Here is a 17522-nt window from a genome sequence, read left to right as displayed (position 1 = left end):
GCGATTCCCCACTTTTGGAAAGCACCGGCTACCCCTTGTGCACAGCCGTACGCAAACATAAGCACACACACTACACAGATCACTGACTAATAAAACCTGCGCTGAGAGTTGGGACAGAAAGAGAGAGCTTAACCCCACAGTCGCTGTGGGCAGAGCTGTGTGCAGGTGGTGGAGAACTCTCTCAGATGAAGAGACTGCAGGGGACAGGTGGACGGAAGCCACAGGAAATCAGCAACAAATCAAAGCTGGAAACATCAGCGTGCACCAAGGCCGTATGTCGCACATTGGGCCTTTTCCATATTCGCGGATAGACAACCGCCAAGAGGAAGACAACAGAATCAAGGCTCCATCCAAACACAAAAGCTCATGAGTGGCTCTTTGAATAAAGGGACCCATGAAAACAATCTCACTTTCCCTCTAGTTGTTTATTTCCTTCCTGCTTCACCCTATAACCAGGCCTAGGGCACACAATACATGAAAGACGAAGCAACAAATAGAAAAGAGTGCAACCCAAGGACTTGCTTTTCCATATTCGTAATTTGGGGAGTCACCTTCCTTCCATGCATGAATGTACATAAACAAGCAAGCACAAATAGCGGTGTGATGTGTGAGGTGCCAGGTTGTGTGTCATCTTCACAGCGGGAGGTGAAATTAGCCTTAGGCTGATTTGAGAACAAAGCGCTGAGGCCGGAGAGCAGCGCGGGGAGCATCAAAGCTCTGAACAGAAATACAGGCTAATTGAACATCTGGCCACCGGTGGCTGTGTACAGTGTAAAGGCTGATCTAATATTCCACAGATGAGAGGGGTGGGGGAGAACGCGAAGGAGCGACAGAAAGAGAAAATGAACTCATCCCCTTGGATGAACAGAAACTGATTAATATTCAAAAGATATCACTCGCACGTCATTAGATGAGTGACCTTCTCAAGACTGTCATGACTTGAACAAATTGACACAACAGATGAATACACTGCGGATGGATGAGGGAAAACAACAAGTGGTCACATCAGCCCATGCTGAAATTTCTCCTGTTTCATCTGTGGAACACGAAAGGAGAAATTTTTCATAATGTATCAGTCGCAGTCGCTTTTTCACAATGGCAGTTAATGGAGACTGAAGCTTTATAAAAATAAAGACTTAAATGCTATATTTCAAATCATCTGAAGTAGGGTTGTCACGATATCAAATGTTTTACTACACTATTATCGTGGCCAAAAGAATTCACAATAACAGTGTATTGCGATATTTATATAAATCTTGAAAAAATAAATAAACAGTGCTATCAGTTTTTAGAAGAATCACTCTATTGTATACAAAGGAACAATTACACTTAATGGCAACCAGTTTGAAATAACATCCTTCTGTGAACTGATCACAGAATGAGGCAGAAATGATATCATTTTATAATATTCTATACAGCGATAAAGGCTATGTCAATTGGCATTGCATAATAAATATGCATTATCCTTATGAAATTACCAGAGATAGCTTGAAGAACACGGATAAACCATAAATTGTCGCAATGGTGTGTTAAGTGTCTTTCCTTGAACATCTTAAATTGTATTACTCCTATGAGTCTTACTTGTAGCCTTTCTGCATGAGGGCGCCCTCCGGTGTTGAGTATGAATGAAACATAAATTACATGTGAGAGTTTAACATTCCATAATTCTCACATCACCCTATTTTTGGGTAAAAATAGAAAAACACGGCTCTCTAAAGATATTTGAAGTGTATATACGATAATGTTTAAGTTTTTATCCACACTTTTGGACAAAAGGATGTAAATGCAATTAAGAAAACTTCCACACTAGAAAGCTAACTTTCTTGGAGTGTCATGTCTGTCAAATCTGACGACATGCTTTTACGCGGCAGTATATATTACTATATATTACGACACCCCTAATTAACACAGTAACGATATTTCATTTCATTTAAATGCACGATTAACGTTAATACCGGTATATCGGTTCTGAACCCCTGTTCTGAAGTCTTTGTACTGACAAACAGACAAATTCACTGATAATCTTGATTACTAAGTGTCAGTTCACTAAATCAGGGTGATTAGCCTGATTCATGAACAAATCTTTCTAGTGAATGTTCTCTTGAACACCGAGGATGACTGTGCCAAAGAGAGTTATTTAGTGAATAATTAAATTTTTCCAGCCTTTTTCTTCCCTCAAAGCCATCGCATGACTTTAGAAGACTTCGAATATAAAAGTCATAATTTAAAAAATGACAGCCCAAATCTTCATTTATTTTCATTATACTGAAAGATAATGAGTGGCCAGTATATTTTTCAAAACTTCTCATTTTGTGAACTATCCCTTTAATTTGATTTACATAATGCTGGGCTGCTGGAAACTGTCTCTATAAATCTTTAATTGGAAAAAGGAGCCGGCGTCTTTCGCTTCTGTTCTCTGTAATGTGTGATAAGATTTATTCACTGCGGAATTCCTTAATGAGGATTCGAGTCTTATTAAATTCAGTTTATATTGTGTTTATTTGAAGTTTTTCCCCATAGGTTTTGTCACATTGGCACCTCACGGACTATACTCTGCTGGAAACTCTGGCTGTTTCAAACTGGCCAAGATGATCTAGATTAGTCTTGTGCAGTGATTAAATGCAATGACTGGAAGAAAACGTTTTGGTCCTGAGACTTCCACAGAAGGATGTTCTACCTGTCTGTCAACCTATGTATTTGCATACCTGCTCGCGCAGACATCCCGTCATCACCGTGTTCCATGAGCCTATGCCAAGAGTTGTTGACCGAGTGCCAAAAACAAACAGAAGACGCCTTTTACAGTTCCTCCTGAACCAAAACAATGAGCTTATGCTGTGTTCACGCTAGAACTACTATAATTAAGAGATAGCAACCCGTGACATTCTACTGAGTGGTTCACATCCACAGACTTGTATTCATTCATGTCTATGGCACTGCTATCAATGCCGAAATGAATCTGCAGCAGTCAGGTAGCACAAGTCAGCGCTCTTTACGTGGTTTACTTGCATTATTACTGTAATGTTATGTCCTTTGAGGCATGAGGTAATTTAATGCCATCTCTCGTGACGCTTTGCGTCTGTTCTCTAGCTGTGCGTGTTCTTGTGTTTTGGAGGGTGGGATCTCAGAATTGCTATTGCTCTCCAAAATTGTCTACTTGAATCTGTTTTTTTTTTTTTCAGCAGTGTAGTGTAAATACAGGAAATGTTATCTACATGAAGTAGTTTTGAAGATTACGATGAATATTTGGGTTGATCACCCATGCCATTTCTGAACAAATTCACAGCTTGATGATTCTAGCAACAGCAGATGTCAGACAGACAGAATGCAGTCTTTCTCTGCCAGTCTCTCGCTCACTCTCCAAGGTGCCCGCACACACTTCCAAAGGCAAGTGTTTGGGATGGCAAGGGAGTGAGCATTCTCAGACAGTGTTTGTGCACCACATTTTTCTCTCAGACAGTGATGTCACCCTTTTGGAGAGTAGATAAGAAAGAAGGTCTGATTAGTGTGTGTATGTGTGCATCTAATCTAGAATTTTCCCACCCTGAGGTAATCGCAACTCCTTTCTGAAGGTTTTAAAGCGTGAAGTAACTTTGACCACACCAAGGAATTTCAAGGATAAGATAGTTTAGTTTGTTGTTGTTATTGTGCTATTCCATGACTTGCACGTTTAAATGAGGGTGTTTGGCACTGTTTGTTTACTCACAGCTTTTTTCACTTGTCACATTGATTTTCAACAGCAACAACCCCACAGTTTTCTCCATAAAATTAGAGTGTGTTGATCAACCAGTGAATTTGCGAACGTGTTGTTTGTCCGAAGCGAAACAGGAAGCCACTCTGCCACATTTGCGCATGGTAGATTTGGTTTGTCATTAGCGATATTTTTAGTCCCATAATTAGCTTTGTGCATCTTCACAGATGAACTGGCGCACCTGTCAGTCCCCATTCATACAGCCTCACTGCTACGAGCCCCATCATTACTCTAATATTTACCCAGGGAGCGGTTGTCATGGAGAAGGGCATTATTGGCGGTTTGCACTAGCTGTTCAACCTAGGGATAGAAGGGCGATGTAATAAAGGTCATGAGCGCTGATTTCAGTCCTCTTCTTGTCAATGAGAAAGTGTTCTGGAGAAGCTTGATTGTGCTGTCGATGCTTAAGCCGTTAACATTAGGATTAGCTCTGTACACATAGCATGTTGTTCTGCCTCAAACTGACGTATGGAAGAACAATGCACACTCTTTCATAGGACAAGCAAGGATTAGAACATATGTCGATCTGAAGTAAATGCTTAAACAGCTGCTCATTCTTTCGAGAGATTATAACAAGCCCAGCCAGTATGTGACATAACATTTTGTTATAACCGCAAGTTAAACTGCTAGTGTAAACATAACATTGATAAGGATAGAAGAACACAGCCGTCTCTTTTTCTCTTTTAGGGAAAGCGTCGTCGGAAGAGGAAAGTGACTTTAAGGCAGGGGTGGAATAGGAGTCACCGAGGGGCCATTCACATAACGTGTGCGCTATGAAGCCTGTGATGATTGACAGGCCCCGTAGGCACTATTCTCTCCCTTTTATACTCGGCTCTTATTTATGTCTGCTCCAACACAGCGGCCACTATCTTTCACAGATAAAAAATGTGAAAACATGCACACAAAAACGCCGTCTTTTTTTGTTTTGTTTTGTTCCTTGACAACTTAGCCTTGATTTGCAGGTGTTGTGCGGTTGTAGTGATTTGCATGTCCAGAGCAGTGGCGGGTCTTGGCAGTGCAAGACGCAACTGTGAAGTGGCGCGTTATCACATTATTTAGTCTGCCTCTCAGCAGCTGCAGCCAAAACAAGCTAGCCTGCAGCATGAGGGAGGGCTGAAAAACACCGGGAGGCAGCTCCTGTTGGACTGTATGACAGGAAGAAAAAAAATGCTGGATTGAGTCCTTCTAGAGAGGCGTTCTCCTGCCTAACACAGAAAAAAGAAAACATCTCAAGCATCCGAGAGGATGATAACTGCAATCTCCTCAGCCTTCACATTCTATTTCTTCTTCATGGTTCAGATAGTTTTCTTCCATTTTCTTTGTCTGAGACTAGCCTTGCATCCGAATATGCCTACTTCCTTATAGCAGAAAAAAAAAAAAACACTGTATGTGAAATGAGTACTATGTCCGATTTTTGTAGTATTCATTAAACAGTAGGCGAAACGCACCTGGATGACCTACTACCTCCGCTTAGATTCCAAAGTCCACATACTTTCTCATTTATAATACATACATTCATACTATATACAACATACTTTTTTAGCTTGTTGCAAACTTTGTTCCTCATCAAATGTTGTACCTAGTTAGACAGTACGTGACATTGGGCGCACCTTAGATCTTTGAAACTGTAGTTCGCTAAGCTACAAGCTACTTTAAAGTAGTAAAATTGCAAATAAGTAGCTATGCTACAAGCTACAAGTACACAAAAAGCTGATGATTTTGCTGATGATTCAAATGAATCAGTGAATTGGCTTTTTAACAATCTAAACTAATTCGCTAAAAATATACGTTCCAGCACAGTCTCATGACAATTTATAACCATTTTATATTTGGGCAAATTCATGACCAATTCGTATTGATTTGTACAATCTCATTCGTTCGTTTCCATAGAATCTTCTTGCACTCCATGTGGGGATAGACCTTCAAACTTCCAAAGTTTCAGTTGGAATCACATATTGTATGAATTTCACCTTGTAAAATAGTCATGTTTTCTCGTGCGATCGGGTCAGACCTTCTACTAGCAAATGATTTTCACTCAGTTGCAATGCTATGCGTGAACAAAAAAAGAAAAAGTGATGCAACATTTTGTAACCTTACATTGCTTCTTGTTGGGTAGCTTACTAGTTACACTATTTTGAAAACAGCTAAATTACTGTAATACGATCGTTGTTTTTAGTTAGCTACTCTGCACAAGTACTCTAAACAGGTTCCATACTCTCTAAACAATGCAAATCTCCTGCCTGTATCATTTATGGAAACTAAGCTGCAGTGGATCGTTTGGAAATTGTCAGTGGTTGTGACGCCAGAAGCATTAGCATATTTACATGCTAACCCTTATTCAGTATTCAGCAGTTTGGCCTCTGAATAAAGTAGATCTCATTTCACATGCAAATAGGTTTGTCATTATAACAGAGATAATTTGCATATAAAATCTTTTAAATCTTGTTTAAAAGTGCTGCTGTTTTGTTAGCTTTCACCATTCAGCCTCACAGCCTTTACCCAAAACCCTCCACAGACATGTCCTACCAAATGATTTCCGCATCCAAAGATGTCAACGATCCCAAAACCAAAATAGATCACTGACAGATTGTGTTTCTGATTGGCTAGTTTTCTGGCCAAAAAGCTTGGTCCGCCCTCTTGACTCTTGTTTTGATGTTTGCAGAGCCAAAGGCAGTCACAGAGACAGGCATAATTGCTCAAGACACCCATTTCAATATCTATCATGCATTAGGAACAATTTATGTGTAGAATTCCAAAGCACTTTTAATTCTAAAGGTCAGAAAGGAGGAAGAAAATGGTCATATAAAACTAAATTATGTCTGTTTTGGTGCATGAAACCTTATCTAACAATATAAGTGGACTTCAGGGGGAAATATAAAATGCTGCTAAAGTGTACGCTGTGGCTTCTTTAAAGACCTGACGAGACTCAGTGTGTGGCGCCGAGCTTGGTGTCGAAAGACCGGCTGTGATTCTTCTGCTACGTTACATTTAGTGCACACCGGTCCGTATTTAACCATGACCTCAAGCGGGAGGAATCTGCACGAGTACAAGTTTGCGACTGGAGGTGGGAGATTATGTAAATCCTCCACGTTAAGGTTAGCAGCTTTTGAACAGGAATAAACGTTGTTATTTAAGGTTGCACTTCGAAGCTCTTTTTGGGAACCGTGAGACTGAGCTGTGGAGGTGTTTTAATCTCCAGATGGAGAATTTCATTAGGTCTTACTGCCTCTTCACAATCCTGTCAAACTCTTAGTTCAATTTAAATAGGTTTTTTTTCCTCCTGCTTCAGATGGCCTTTGTTTAATAAGACTCTGTGTGTGTGCGTGTACGTGTGTGAGATTCTATATCTCTATTTTCAGAAATCCATATGAGAGCACAGGTAGTAGCCATTCTTTATTTGTATCCATACAGATGTGTGAAGGGTTGGGCAGTCATATAGATTACATAGTTGACTTCTGTCACTTACCTCATTTCGTCCAGACCCTGCTAGTGCAGTCATGCACTCTACCAATTCAGATGGGGCCAGTTAACAGCTCAAGGCCTCGGAGGGAAAGGGACCTGTTGAATCAGTCTTGAGGCAGAGAAAACTAGGCTTTGGCGTCTTAGGGTAGTGTTTCCATGGTTACCAATCTTCTCCATTAATTTAAACCGAGGTGTGGTGTTTCAAAACGAGAGCAAGAATCTCCTCTCTAGAAGATTTTTTTATTAGATGATGCTTGTATACAATGCTTTACATTATTAAAATATGAGCCTGAAGGAATCCATAGACTATATTTGCATGTTCTGCACTGATTTCTGGTGAAGCATCTTAGGAATTATGTAAAACAAAAAAATGTAAACGTGGTCAATTCATACTGCAGGCTTCAAGCATTTGGGTCAATGGCAAATACGAGTGTTTATGATGGGGAAAAAATCTTCTTAAAGTCTAGTTTAGAACACATTGCAAGGTCTTACAAATCTACTGCTTGTATTCATGCTAGTTTCATATGGTTTTGAAAACGTATACCATTTTCAAGGAAAGTTTTATGTTAAAATGAGAATGAAATGAACATGTAATTAAATCTGTTGCAGTCAGAGATAAAAATAGCCAGAGTGGTATTGGTCTCCTGTAACATTCATCTTTGTGTTTCTAAAGGTGTTGACAAAGACTTGAGAGGAACTGGTGCAAATTCCCCAAAAGTCCCAACTTTTTGTCTTAGTAATCCAGCATTTCTTGGGCTAATACACCTCCTGCATCCTTCTGCTTTGTTGGAACGTTCCTCCAACAAACAGTTTAGCTGTTCGGCAGTGAAGAACATGCGGAAATGAGGGACACTCCATGCTAGAACAACCCTGACCATCTCTGACCAGTTCTTTCAGAAAGTTTACCCTAGACTTTGAATCAGCATTTTCTTCCCTGACAGAGCCTTTAGAGGATTACAGCTTTGGGGTGAAATTCCAAATATTAAACCGAATTCATTCAAGTTTGTTCTCCCTACACGACGTCCAATCCCTAATGCCAGAGGATTCCAAGTCAAAGACTTTTCCTTAAAACTATGAAGGAATTTGCTGCAGTTGTATAATCCTTTGTGATGGGTAAAGTCCCAAATCAAGGCAGCCAGTGGGCTGAGAAATGAAGCCACCAGCTCAAGCCTGACAAACTTTGCATATTTGTTCAACAACCAGCTTGTCCTACTGTGGTGAGAGAGGGATAAGCCCTAGAGCAGACACCAACTCTCCATGAGCCTCAGCCAGCTGTTTACACACCGACACTTATGGCTTGTCCTTCACAAACGGAAATGCGGCAGGAAAGCCAGATTCTCCCTTTTACCATTTTTTTCTCTTCGGTGAGGTCATAACAGCCAGCAAAACAAATGGGGGCGAGCACGCTATCTGTTCTCCTTCAAATCTTTCTTTACATCCAGACGGCTTGGTTCGGATTTTATCTTGAAAGCTAATGAGATGCAGCAGGGCTTGAAAGCAGCAGTTTTACATAAACACTGACATTCAATGAGACAAAAACAGAGAAACGGGACATACTTTGCACTTAGCATGTCCGAGTCACCTCTAAAAAACATTGAATCTAACCTTGATGTGGCTACTTGTGTAATTTTTTAAGTATTAGATCCACTGGGTGAGGCAATTGCACTGAACATCTGGGAAGGTCAAGATGCTGACGTAACTATTACTCACACCTCCACTAATTATTTACCTCAGCCACAGCATCACGTGGCTTTGGCCACACCATTGCGCCAGTGGGATGAAGCACATTAGAAGCATTTGGTTATTAGTCATTAAGATAAATTATAAATGTTTATTGCAGTTAGTAGCAAAAAGCACAAGATGCTACGTTCCAGATTGTAGTTACAGCGGGAACTTCCCACAAAATAAATGAGTTCCAAATAAATTTATGAGTGGGAGCGTATTCATATACCCTTGCAATCACAATGCAAAGCAAAGTATATATAAACAGCAGTTTCACTCTTTCCACCACCTCAACTCCATATTTATTTCCATAATTAGGTCCAGAGGGGTGATTTAGAGCTCGAGTTGAGTCTCAAGCGTGAGCCCCTTCGTTGCAGAGATCAAACCAATCCTGTTTACCTTTATTGCTCGCATAGATTATATTAATGTGAACTTCAGCAATCAGATTTTGTCAATGTTACTGTTTGTAAATAATAGTTAATTAGGTAGGGAATATGTATAGGATAAGGGAAATTGGGTAGGGAATGGACAGGATAGAATGGTTAATTGAGTTGGGAATGGAAAGAATAATGTTGGTGGGATATGGGTTGAGGGAAAGGGAATTTGTAGGATATGGGTTAGTGTAGAGAACTGGTTAGGGAAATGATAGTAAAGGGAAGGGATCAGTGTTGGGGGAACTACCTTGAAACTGTAGCTTCCAGATCTACAAGCTACTTATTTAAAGTAGTTAATGGGGTAGGTCTCACAAAAATCTTATCATTCTTTTAATTCTGTCATTATTTACTTTTCTTTCTTGACAGAATTGTAATTTTGGGGTGAACTATCCCTTTAAACTACAGTACGCTGCTACCCTTAAAAAAGTACACTACAAAGTAGCTTACTATACCAAAGCTATTTAATAAAGCAATATCTTTTTGAAAATATTTAATTCTGCAAGTATTTATTTGCCACAAATTAATGAGGACCCTCGATTAGGATTGAAGTTAAACAAATAAATGTCCACTAAATTTGAAAGTAGAAGAATTGATGATTCATATATTTTTTAACGATTCACTATTTGCATGGTTTTGAAAGAATCAGTGAACCATATTTGAACCAATTCACCATTTGCATGGACTCAATAGAATTGTTGAACCCTTTTTTGAACCAGTTAATGGTTCAGAAAAAAAATCAAAAGAATATTTTTTTGAACAGATTCACCACTCAAAAGGACTCAAAAGAATTGGTTACATTTTTTTAACCAATTAACTGTTTGAAAATAATCTTTTTTTAATCTATTCACCACACAGAAGGACTCAAAACAAATGGTACATCAATATTTTAACCGATTCATCATTTGCAAGGACATTTACATTTACATAAACTGTTTGAAAAGATTGAAATCTTGGCAAACTTATTCACAAAAATGTATTGAACTTCCAAACATAAGAGTGAGATATTTTAGGCAAATATGTTTGAATACTCCTTGTTTTATTATTACTTTTAGTTAGTTGCTCCCCAACATAGGTAGGAATTATGGATTAACTGCTGTTGCTGTTCATTTTAACAACTAATCTGTTGTTATCGCCTATATTGTGTTTCACACTAAAAGCTAATGATCTCTTGATACTATTCCTCAGCGGATTGCCCAGATAGCACACAATCTAGTGCCTTCTGTTACTGAAAAGTGTGCGATACACATTTAAACCTGTAACATCCACTACTTCAGCTCTGAATCCTTCGGCTTATCCTTCTTGCATACTGTATCATTACGATCATACAACACAGCCATTCCTGTTAACACAAGACACTTGACATATATTTCACCCATAGAGAGCTGTCCTTTAATAGACATCTGTACTCCAACTATACAACTCCTTTTAGCATTCGATTCCTGTACTTCTGTCTAATGGCAGGGGGTTATTTCTTATATTACTTTTTAAAAGTTATTTTTTTCTTTTACGCATTGATTTTTAAGCAGTTCCTTCCAATTAGTTGCCGCTCTCAGCAGTGATAGCAGTTACCCAGAGGAGAGCGATAGAGCCAGACAGACAGAACAAAAAAATCTTTGATTAGAAAACTGAGCAAATTCGTACAGTCCTCTTTAAAGCCTGTCTAGTGTGACATCACAGGGTTGCCACACCAGATTACTGGGTAATTCATTGAGCCTCTACTAATTGACAAAATTATTCACTGGAATGAAAAACCCTGTGCTCCACATTTGGCTGATCTTTCAACAGTTAACTGTGCAGAGATCAGTTCCCACGTGGCTTTGGGTGCTTTTTGTTGGCTCCATGGTTTCTAATAATTCCTCTCAATGGATTGCTTTGATATTCTGTCACTCTTTCATTTGAAAGTTTTTTATGGAATGTTCCAAGGCCTCTTGTTAGACATCTCAGGTCCGTCAACTATGCTATCAGATGTCTTCAAGGACGTGTTTGGCGGGATTTAAGCATAAGCATAAGAAGAGGAAGTGGCACATATTTCCTGAATCAAACATGTTTTGGTGTTATAACCTTCAAATAACTGTCACTGTTTGAAAAAAAAAAACCACTAGGTTTAATTATTAAAATATTAAAAATGTACTTACTAAACAATACTTTTCAGTATTGATCAATGCAAGATGTTTATCTTTTAAAAAATTTATTCAGAAGAAAGACCTTTTCAAAAATGTGCGTCTTAATTTACCTTGCTTGAAGGACATATATATTAGCAGCCATTTAACAGTAAATGAAAGAGAGAAAAAAACACTGTGGGTAATTTATTTATAAATCAAACTCATATGGGATGTTTAGCAAAAGCAATGTAATTTCATGCAATTTAATCATCATTAAAGCTCCACAAGCAAAATATCAGATTATGACCAAAGGTGTTTTATTATTTATGACCAGTGTTGAGGAAAGTTACTTTTCCTTACTAATAATAATCCCCATACTTTCAACTGGCTCTATCACTCGCTCTCCTCTCCACCGATAGCTGGTGTGTGATGAGAGCACTGGCGCCGTTGTACTGTGGCTGCCGTCGCATCATCCAAGTGGATGCTGCACACTGGAGGTGGTTGAAGAGAGATCCCCTGATATGATTGTACAGGAGTACATAGTAAAGCGCTATATAAATGCCTCATTATTTTAAAAGTAATGCATTAAAATATTGCGTTACTCCTTAAAAAAGTAACTTATTGTGTTACTACTTTTTATGGAAAGTAATCCATTGTTACTTTTCCGTTACTTTTTCTCTGCTTGTTTTTTTTTTTTTTTTTTTTTTTAATAACAAAACAAAGGTTATATTCTTGGCCTTTGTAAAGCCCTTTCACCCCAAAAGTGAAATGAATAAGCCTCAGACTGAAGGAAATGCGAATTCACGGCTGTACAGTAGAGGGCGTAGCTCAAACAAACCTTTCAGCTGTTCTGCCATTCTGGATCGCAGGAGAACAAAGTTCAACATTTACTTTAGTAATAAAAACATGCAATAAAAAGTTAAACATTTGCGTTAACATATTTAATTATTGCAGGTTTGCAATAAAAGTAATGCATTACTTTATTAATTACTTGAAAAAAGTAATCTGATCATGTAACTCGCGTTACTTGTAATGTGTTACCCCAGCACAGTTTATTATAGATTTGTATTGAGTTTTGTGTTTGCATTTCTGTTGTATTCTAGATCTGTTATTTAGTTTTCTTTCCTTATTGTAACAATGTTCAGAGTTCAGGAAAGAAGGAGGTGGGAACCGGCTAACAATCAACGTAACTTTAATTCACAAAATAGACAATAAAAATATACACAAAATAAAAGTAAAGCGGCAAGCCCTCACGACCCCAAGTCCAGGCCTGGTCCTCTATCGTCCTTTACTGTTGTCACTCCTCCTTTTATACTTCCGGAGCTCCTCGCTCCGTTCCCACAGCTCTCGGCCCCGCCCTGCTTGCCACAGTGTTAATTGGTGTTAGCTATGAGATATTAGTCAAAATTCAATAATTATACTTCAATTAATTTTTGAATACTACATAAACATAAGTCCTCAAAGTGTGAGTTTATATTCAAAGAGACTTCATTTTGGGGCAAAACAGGACTTTTCCCATGTACACAAGTGTAGGCATTGTAATGCATGAGCTGAGAGGGGAATTTGGTGTCTAGAGGTTGCCATGGCTGCTAAAAGCTCTCTCGGTCACAAATGCACAACGTTTAGGTTCCTGCGTACCCCATAACTAACTATTCTTCTTGGCCCTGTCATCAAGACCCTGTTTGTTTTGTTGCTCTGTCAGTCATATATGCGACACCCTCTAATGCACTGTGTCCTGATTACTGTGTTTTGCAGAGACAAAGCCGGCCTGCACTTTCAGCGGAGTGGAGTACCATGATGGGGACATGTTCAGGATGGACGCCTGTCGCTTCTGCCGCTGTCAGGGAGGGGTATCCGTTTGCTTTACGGCGCAGTGTGGTGTCCTCCACTGCGAGCGCTACTACGTCCCTGATGGAGAGTGTTGTCCGGTCTGTGAAGGTTAGATGACCCTTGCATCAGCTCAGGAAATCTCATATACAAGAAAATATTCCTGTTCTTTGTACACTGTTTGATAAGAGCATAAGCTGGCATATATGTGCACCTTTCTCCAAATGATACAAGCAGTCTTTAGCATTTAGCACCTTGTGCCTCAGGGCCTCTTTTGCATTTGTTGTTGATGCTCTCCCCGTAATGGAGGTGATTTTTGTGAATTTTAATGAACTATGTCATACAGGTCCAAAGCTAGATTCTAAAGCAATTATGATGTGACTTGTTTTTTAACTTCACAGAGGATATTGTGCTTTTTTACATTACGTGATGGGGAAGATTCTGTCGATTGGACGTTAAATTTGCGTGATAAATTATTTTTTGTGCTTTGTATTCTACCAATTCAATGAGCATCCAGGGCTAATTAGTTCAGGGAAACTGTTCATTGTTTTATTTCGTAGACAACCTGTAATAGGCTGCAAGGGAGCATGTAATTTCGATTGCAATGCTTCTCTTGTGGGTAGGTTCTGTTGTCCAATACATAATGGTTTGGAATTACCTTTCTACATTTTCTGCTCCTGCTATATTTATCAGATTGTTGTCATGTTGAAATTAGTTTGCGAATGATTTTGCTGTTATGTAGTTAATTAAAGCGAAACTCCCCAGTCCCCTGTAGCTTTCCTCCTGAGAATTTTACTGCAATGAATTAAACAAATGAAATCGGCCAACTAAAGTTAGACGGCTCACAGTAAATATAAGCCTGTATGAATCCATGTGCTGACTCTAGGCAGTCTTGGCTTATGAAGGAAACAAATCATTGGAATCAACAACTTAATCATTAACCTTTTTGACTTAAAGGGTCCCCATTGTCCACAACAAAATGCAAAGGCTTCATGACATTTCTAGTTGTTCATAATATACTGTATAAGGATTTAGAAAAATATTTTGTACTCACAATTTTTACCTGATAAAATATTTTTGACTTTGGCATAACTATAAAATGACCATGGATTTAAGATTTTATTAATTTTTCAGGTCTAGAAATCACACTTTTAAGTAATTTTATGGGCCCCCTTGGAAGTTTGCTGAGGCCCCCTTGTTGAAAACCACTGTCTTAAGCTGCGGTCACATTAGCAAAATTTCACGGGTAAAAACTTCCATTGTCAATATTCTATCAATGTATGAAGCAGAGTGCACACAAAGTCACTTTCAAACCAAGCAGCTTTCTATTGGTTGCAACACGGCCAACTTGAACTTGATTCAAAATCTGCATGGGGAAATCTTGAGCGAAATTCCATATTGCACGGATTTCTATTGAAATGACTCCATCACTATTGTAAAAATTTGCAGCACAACTGTAAATGTGACCCCACCTTTAGAAATAATACTCTATTTTCATACAGAGTATGAGCTCATCCTTCATATATGTTGCATTCGTTTATTTTAACTCTGTTTTCAAGTGTATAAACTGACTCTGCTGGAAAATCCATGTTAAGCTGATAACTGTTTTGGAACATGGTTGAACATGAAACACTCTAAAGCTCTGGCAGTGTGAATAAACAAAATCACATAATCTCAGAGCCCGAACTAAATTTCTGAAATAAATTTTCCATAATATCTGTGTTAATATCTGGGAGTTAAAGCAGAACTTAGTAACTTTTTAAACTTAATAAAACTGTCTAGAAATCATTTGGATGGTTAAACAACCTGTTCTGGTTATATTGGTGACTTTCCCTGCTCCCCCCAGCGTTCCCAGGCGGAAAACCAACCTTGCAACTTGGGGACTATCGTCCCGGCAAGATAGAAATTGGAAGTCTCGTGAGAAGCGAGAACGAGCGCGAAACATGAATTGCTTTACGTCATGTCAATGTTCTATGATAATGTGTATGATGTATTACCCACCTCGGTAGACATAGCTCTACAAGATACAGTTGGCTTGCTCCGATCATAACAAAACGCACATGAGCAGCGGTAGAGAGGGGGAGGAGGCCGCCGCAAGTGAGTTTTTTACGACAGTGTTGTGAAATATACGCCCCACAGCTGTAGGGGGAGCTTGTGGGGAAAACATGCGACAACAAAAGGGAAAATCAGCGAAGAAGTGACTAGAGTTCGCTAGAGTTGCCGAGTTCTGCTTTAAGATGCAAAACTTGTCTAAGCTAATCATCAGATGGTCTAAACCAGTCATTAGCTAGTCTATGCTGGCTATTAGCTAGTCCAGGCTGGCCATTAGTTGATCCAGATTAGTCCAAGCTGGTCACTAGATGCTCCAACTTAGTCATTAGATGATCTAAATTGGTAATTTGCTGTTCCAAGCTGGTTATTAGCTGGCGCAAGCTTGTAGACATTCTTGAACCAGCAACAAACCAGCCAAGCTTAAGGTGGTCAGGAACCATCTGCTATGTTCTACATCTGCCATGTTCTGAAATGCCATAAACTGACTTTTCCAGCAGGGTGCACTGTAGAGGATGTCAGGATGTTCAATGTCTTTTTGCTCTCTTACCTTCTCCCGTATAGACCCCATCTACCCGGTGCTCAATTTAGCCGGCTGCTATGTGAATGGGCAGATCCTGGCTCACGGAGACCACTGGCGTGAGGACGACTGCACCTTCTGCCAGTGTGTGAGTGGAGACGCCCGCTGTGTGGCTGCTGCCTGTGGCCACAGCTGCCTCAATCCTGTCACCGTTCCCGGAGAGTGCTGCCCCGTGTGTGAGGGTAAGAACACATGCACTTTATGGATGTGGGTTGGAGTTGTGCTGTATTGTTCTTGGACCTGAAACGTACTCTATGCAAGTACATGAACAGAAATGTTTCTAGTTATGTGTCATTATGAAATGTCAGTTTTCGAATGCATCACATTTATCACAATAGACAGTGTAAACTCTTCTATAGTTAGCTATAGCCAGTGTAAACTATCTTCTATGGTCAGTTTCACTTTCAGGTCAACTACTGCTATGGCGAAGCTACTGTTTAGTTGAGTCTAGTGTTACATTTACAACACAATGCTTGCAAAACTCTCTTCTATGATGCTATAGTGGTTGCTAGGGTATTGCTAGACAGTTGCCAAGATTGCCAAGAGTGGCTATAAGCACCTTACTATGCAATTTATAGGTCGTTTTGGATGTTTGCTAGAGTGTTGTATTGTAAGTCCTCACTAGATTGTTGTAATGTTCCTTACCTGCCCAAATCAAGTGCTCTCTATGATATTCTGGCCCCTAGATATGTCTTGAGGGTAACACTTTATTTTGATGGTCCCTTTTGAACATTCGGTTGACAATAAGTAACTTTGCAACTACATGTCAACTAACTCTCATTAGAGTATTAGTAGACTGTTAGGGTTAGAAAAAGTTGACATGCAGGTGCAAAGTTACATATAGTCAACCAAATGTTCAAAATAAAGTGAAACCGTCTTGAATCCCTTCAGTGTGAAATAATCTGCGCATTTTATCAGCCAGGTGACAATCGCAAGCCATAGAACAAACCTCTAACACTAAATATGCACATTAACTCACTGTTATAACTCATTTGAGTCCAGGTCAAGACCTGAGTAGGTTGAATCCAGGTCAAGGCAGAGACCTTAAGATGGTCAAGAATACAGAATAATACAATACAGAATTTATTATAGCAATGCTTGCCTTTGCAAACACTGCTATCTTAATATGTACTTATTTGTCTACAAAACGATGAGGACATCGCAGTGAGTGACGATTCGACAAATCAGTGAATTGTTTTTTGAACTGCTTGACTGAAATGACTGAGTCTCTAAAATGAATTGGACTTCTGAGTCTGTTTGTGTGAGCGAGCACTTTCTCCGTTTCCTCTCAATGTTCTGTAGTACTCTGAATGTTTTGAGTTTCCATTCCAGTCACATACTGTATGTGTGAATAATCTATTAGACTGAGAGCAGGACAGGCAGGTGCATACCTGGATCACCCAGCAACCCCTTTCCAGCACAATCTAAACATCTCCATCGTCTCATATCTCTAGATTCATTGTGTCTCCTTTTACTGTCATGCAACACTGCACCAAAACCCTTCCTGTGGATTTCCCTCCATTGGACCTGGTGCCCTACCCTCGCCAGCAGTGGAATATCATATCCCACCTGCCCATGTATTTTTCATACTGCTCACA

At 39.4% G+C, this 17522-nt stretch overlaps 1 protein-coding gene across 1 annotated transcript in view; it reads left to right on the top strand.

Annotated features, from left to right (window-relative positions):
- crim1 (cysteine rich transmembrane BMP regulator 1 (chordin-like)) overlaps positions 1-17522 on the top strand; it is a 116480-nt gene that overhangs the window by 70304 nt on the left and 28654 nt on the right. Inside the window, exons 6-7 of the mRNA XM_084392973.1 lie at positions 13224-13406; positions 15909-16106. Of these exons, the coding sequence (XP_084249099.1) occupies positions 13224-13406; positions 15909-16106 (381 nt within the window). The remainder of the gene's footprint in view (positions 1-13223; positions 13407-15908; positions 16107-17522) is intronic.

Source organism: Rutilus rutilus (assembly GCF_951802725.1).
Source record: "Rutilus rutilus genome assembly, chromosome: 21".
Classification (NCBI taxonomy): Eukaryota; Metazoa; Chordata; class Actinopteri; order Cypriniformes; family Leuciscidae; genus Rutilus; species Rutilus rutilus.
This window is presented reverse-complemented; position numbering and strand designations above follow the sequence as displayed.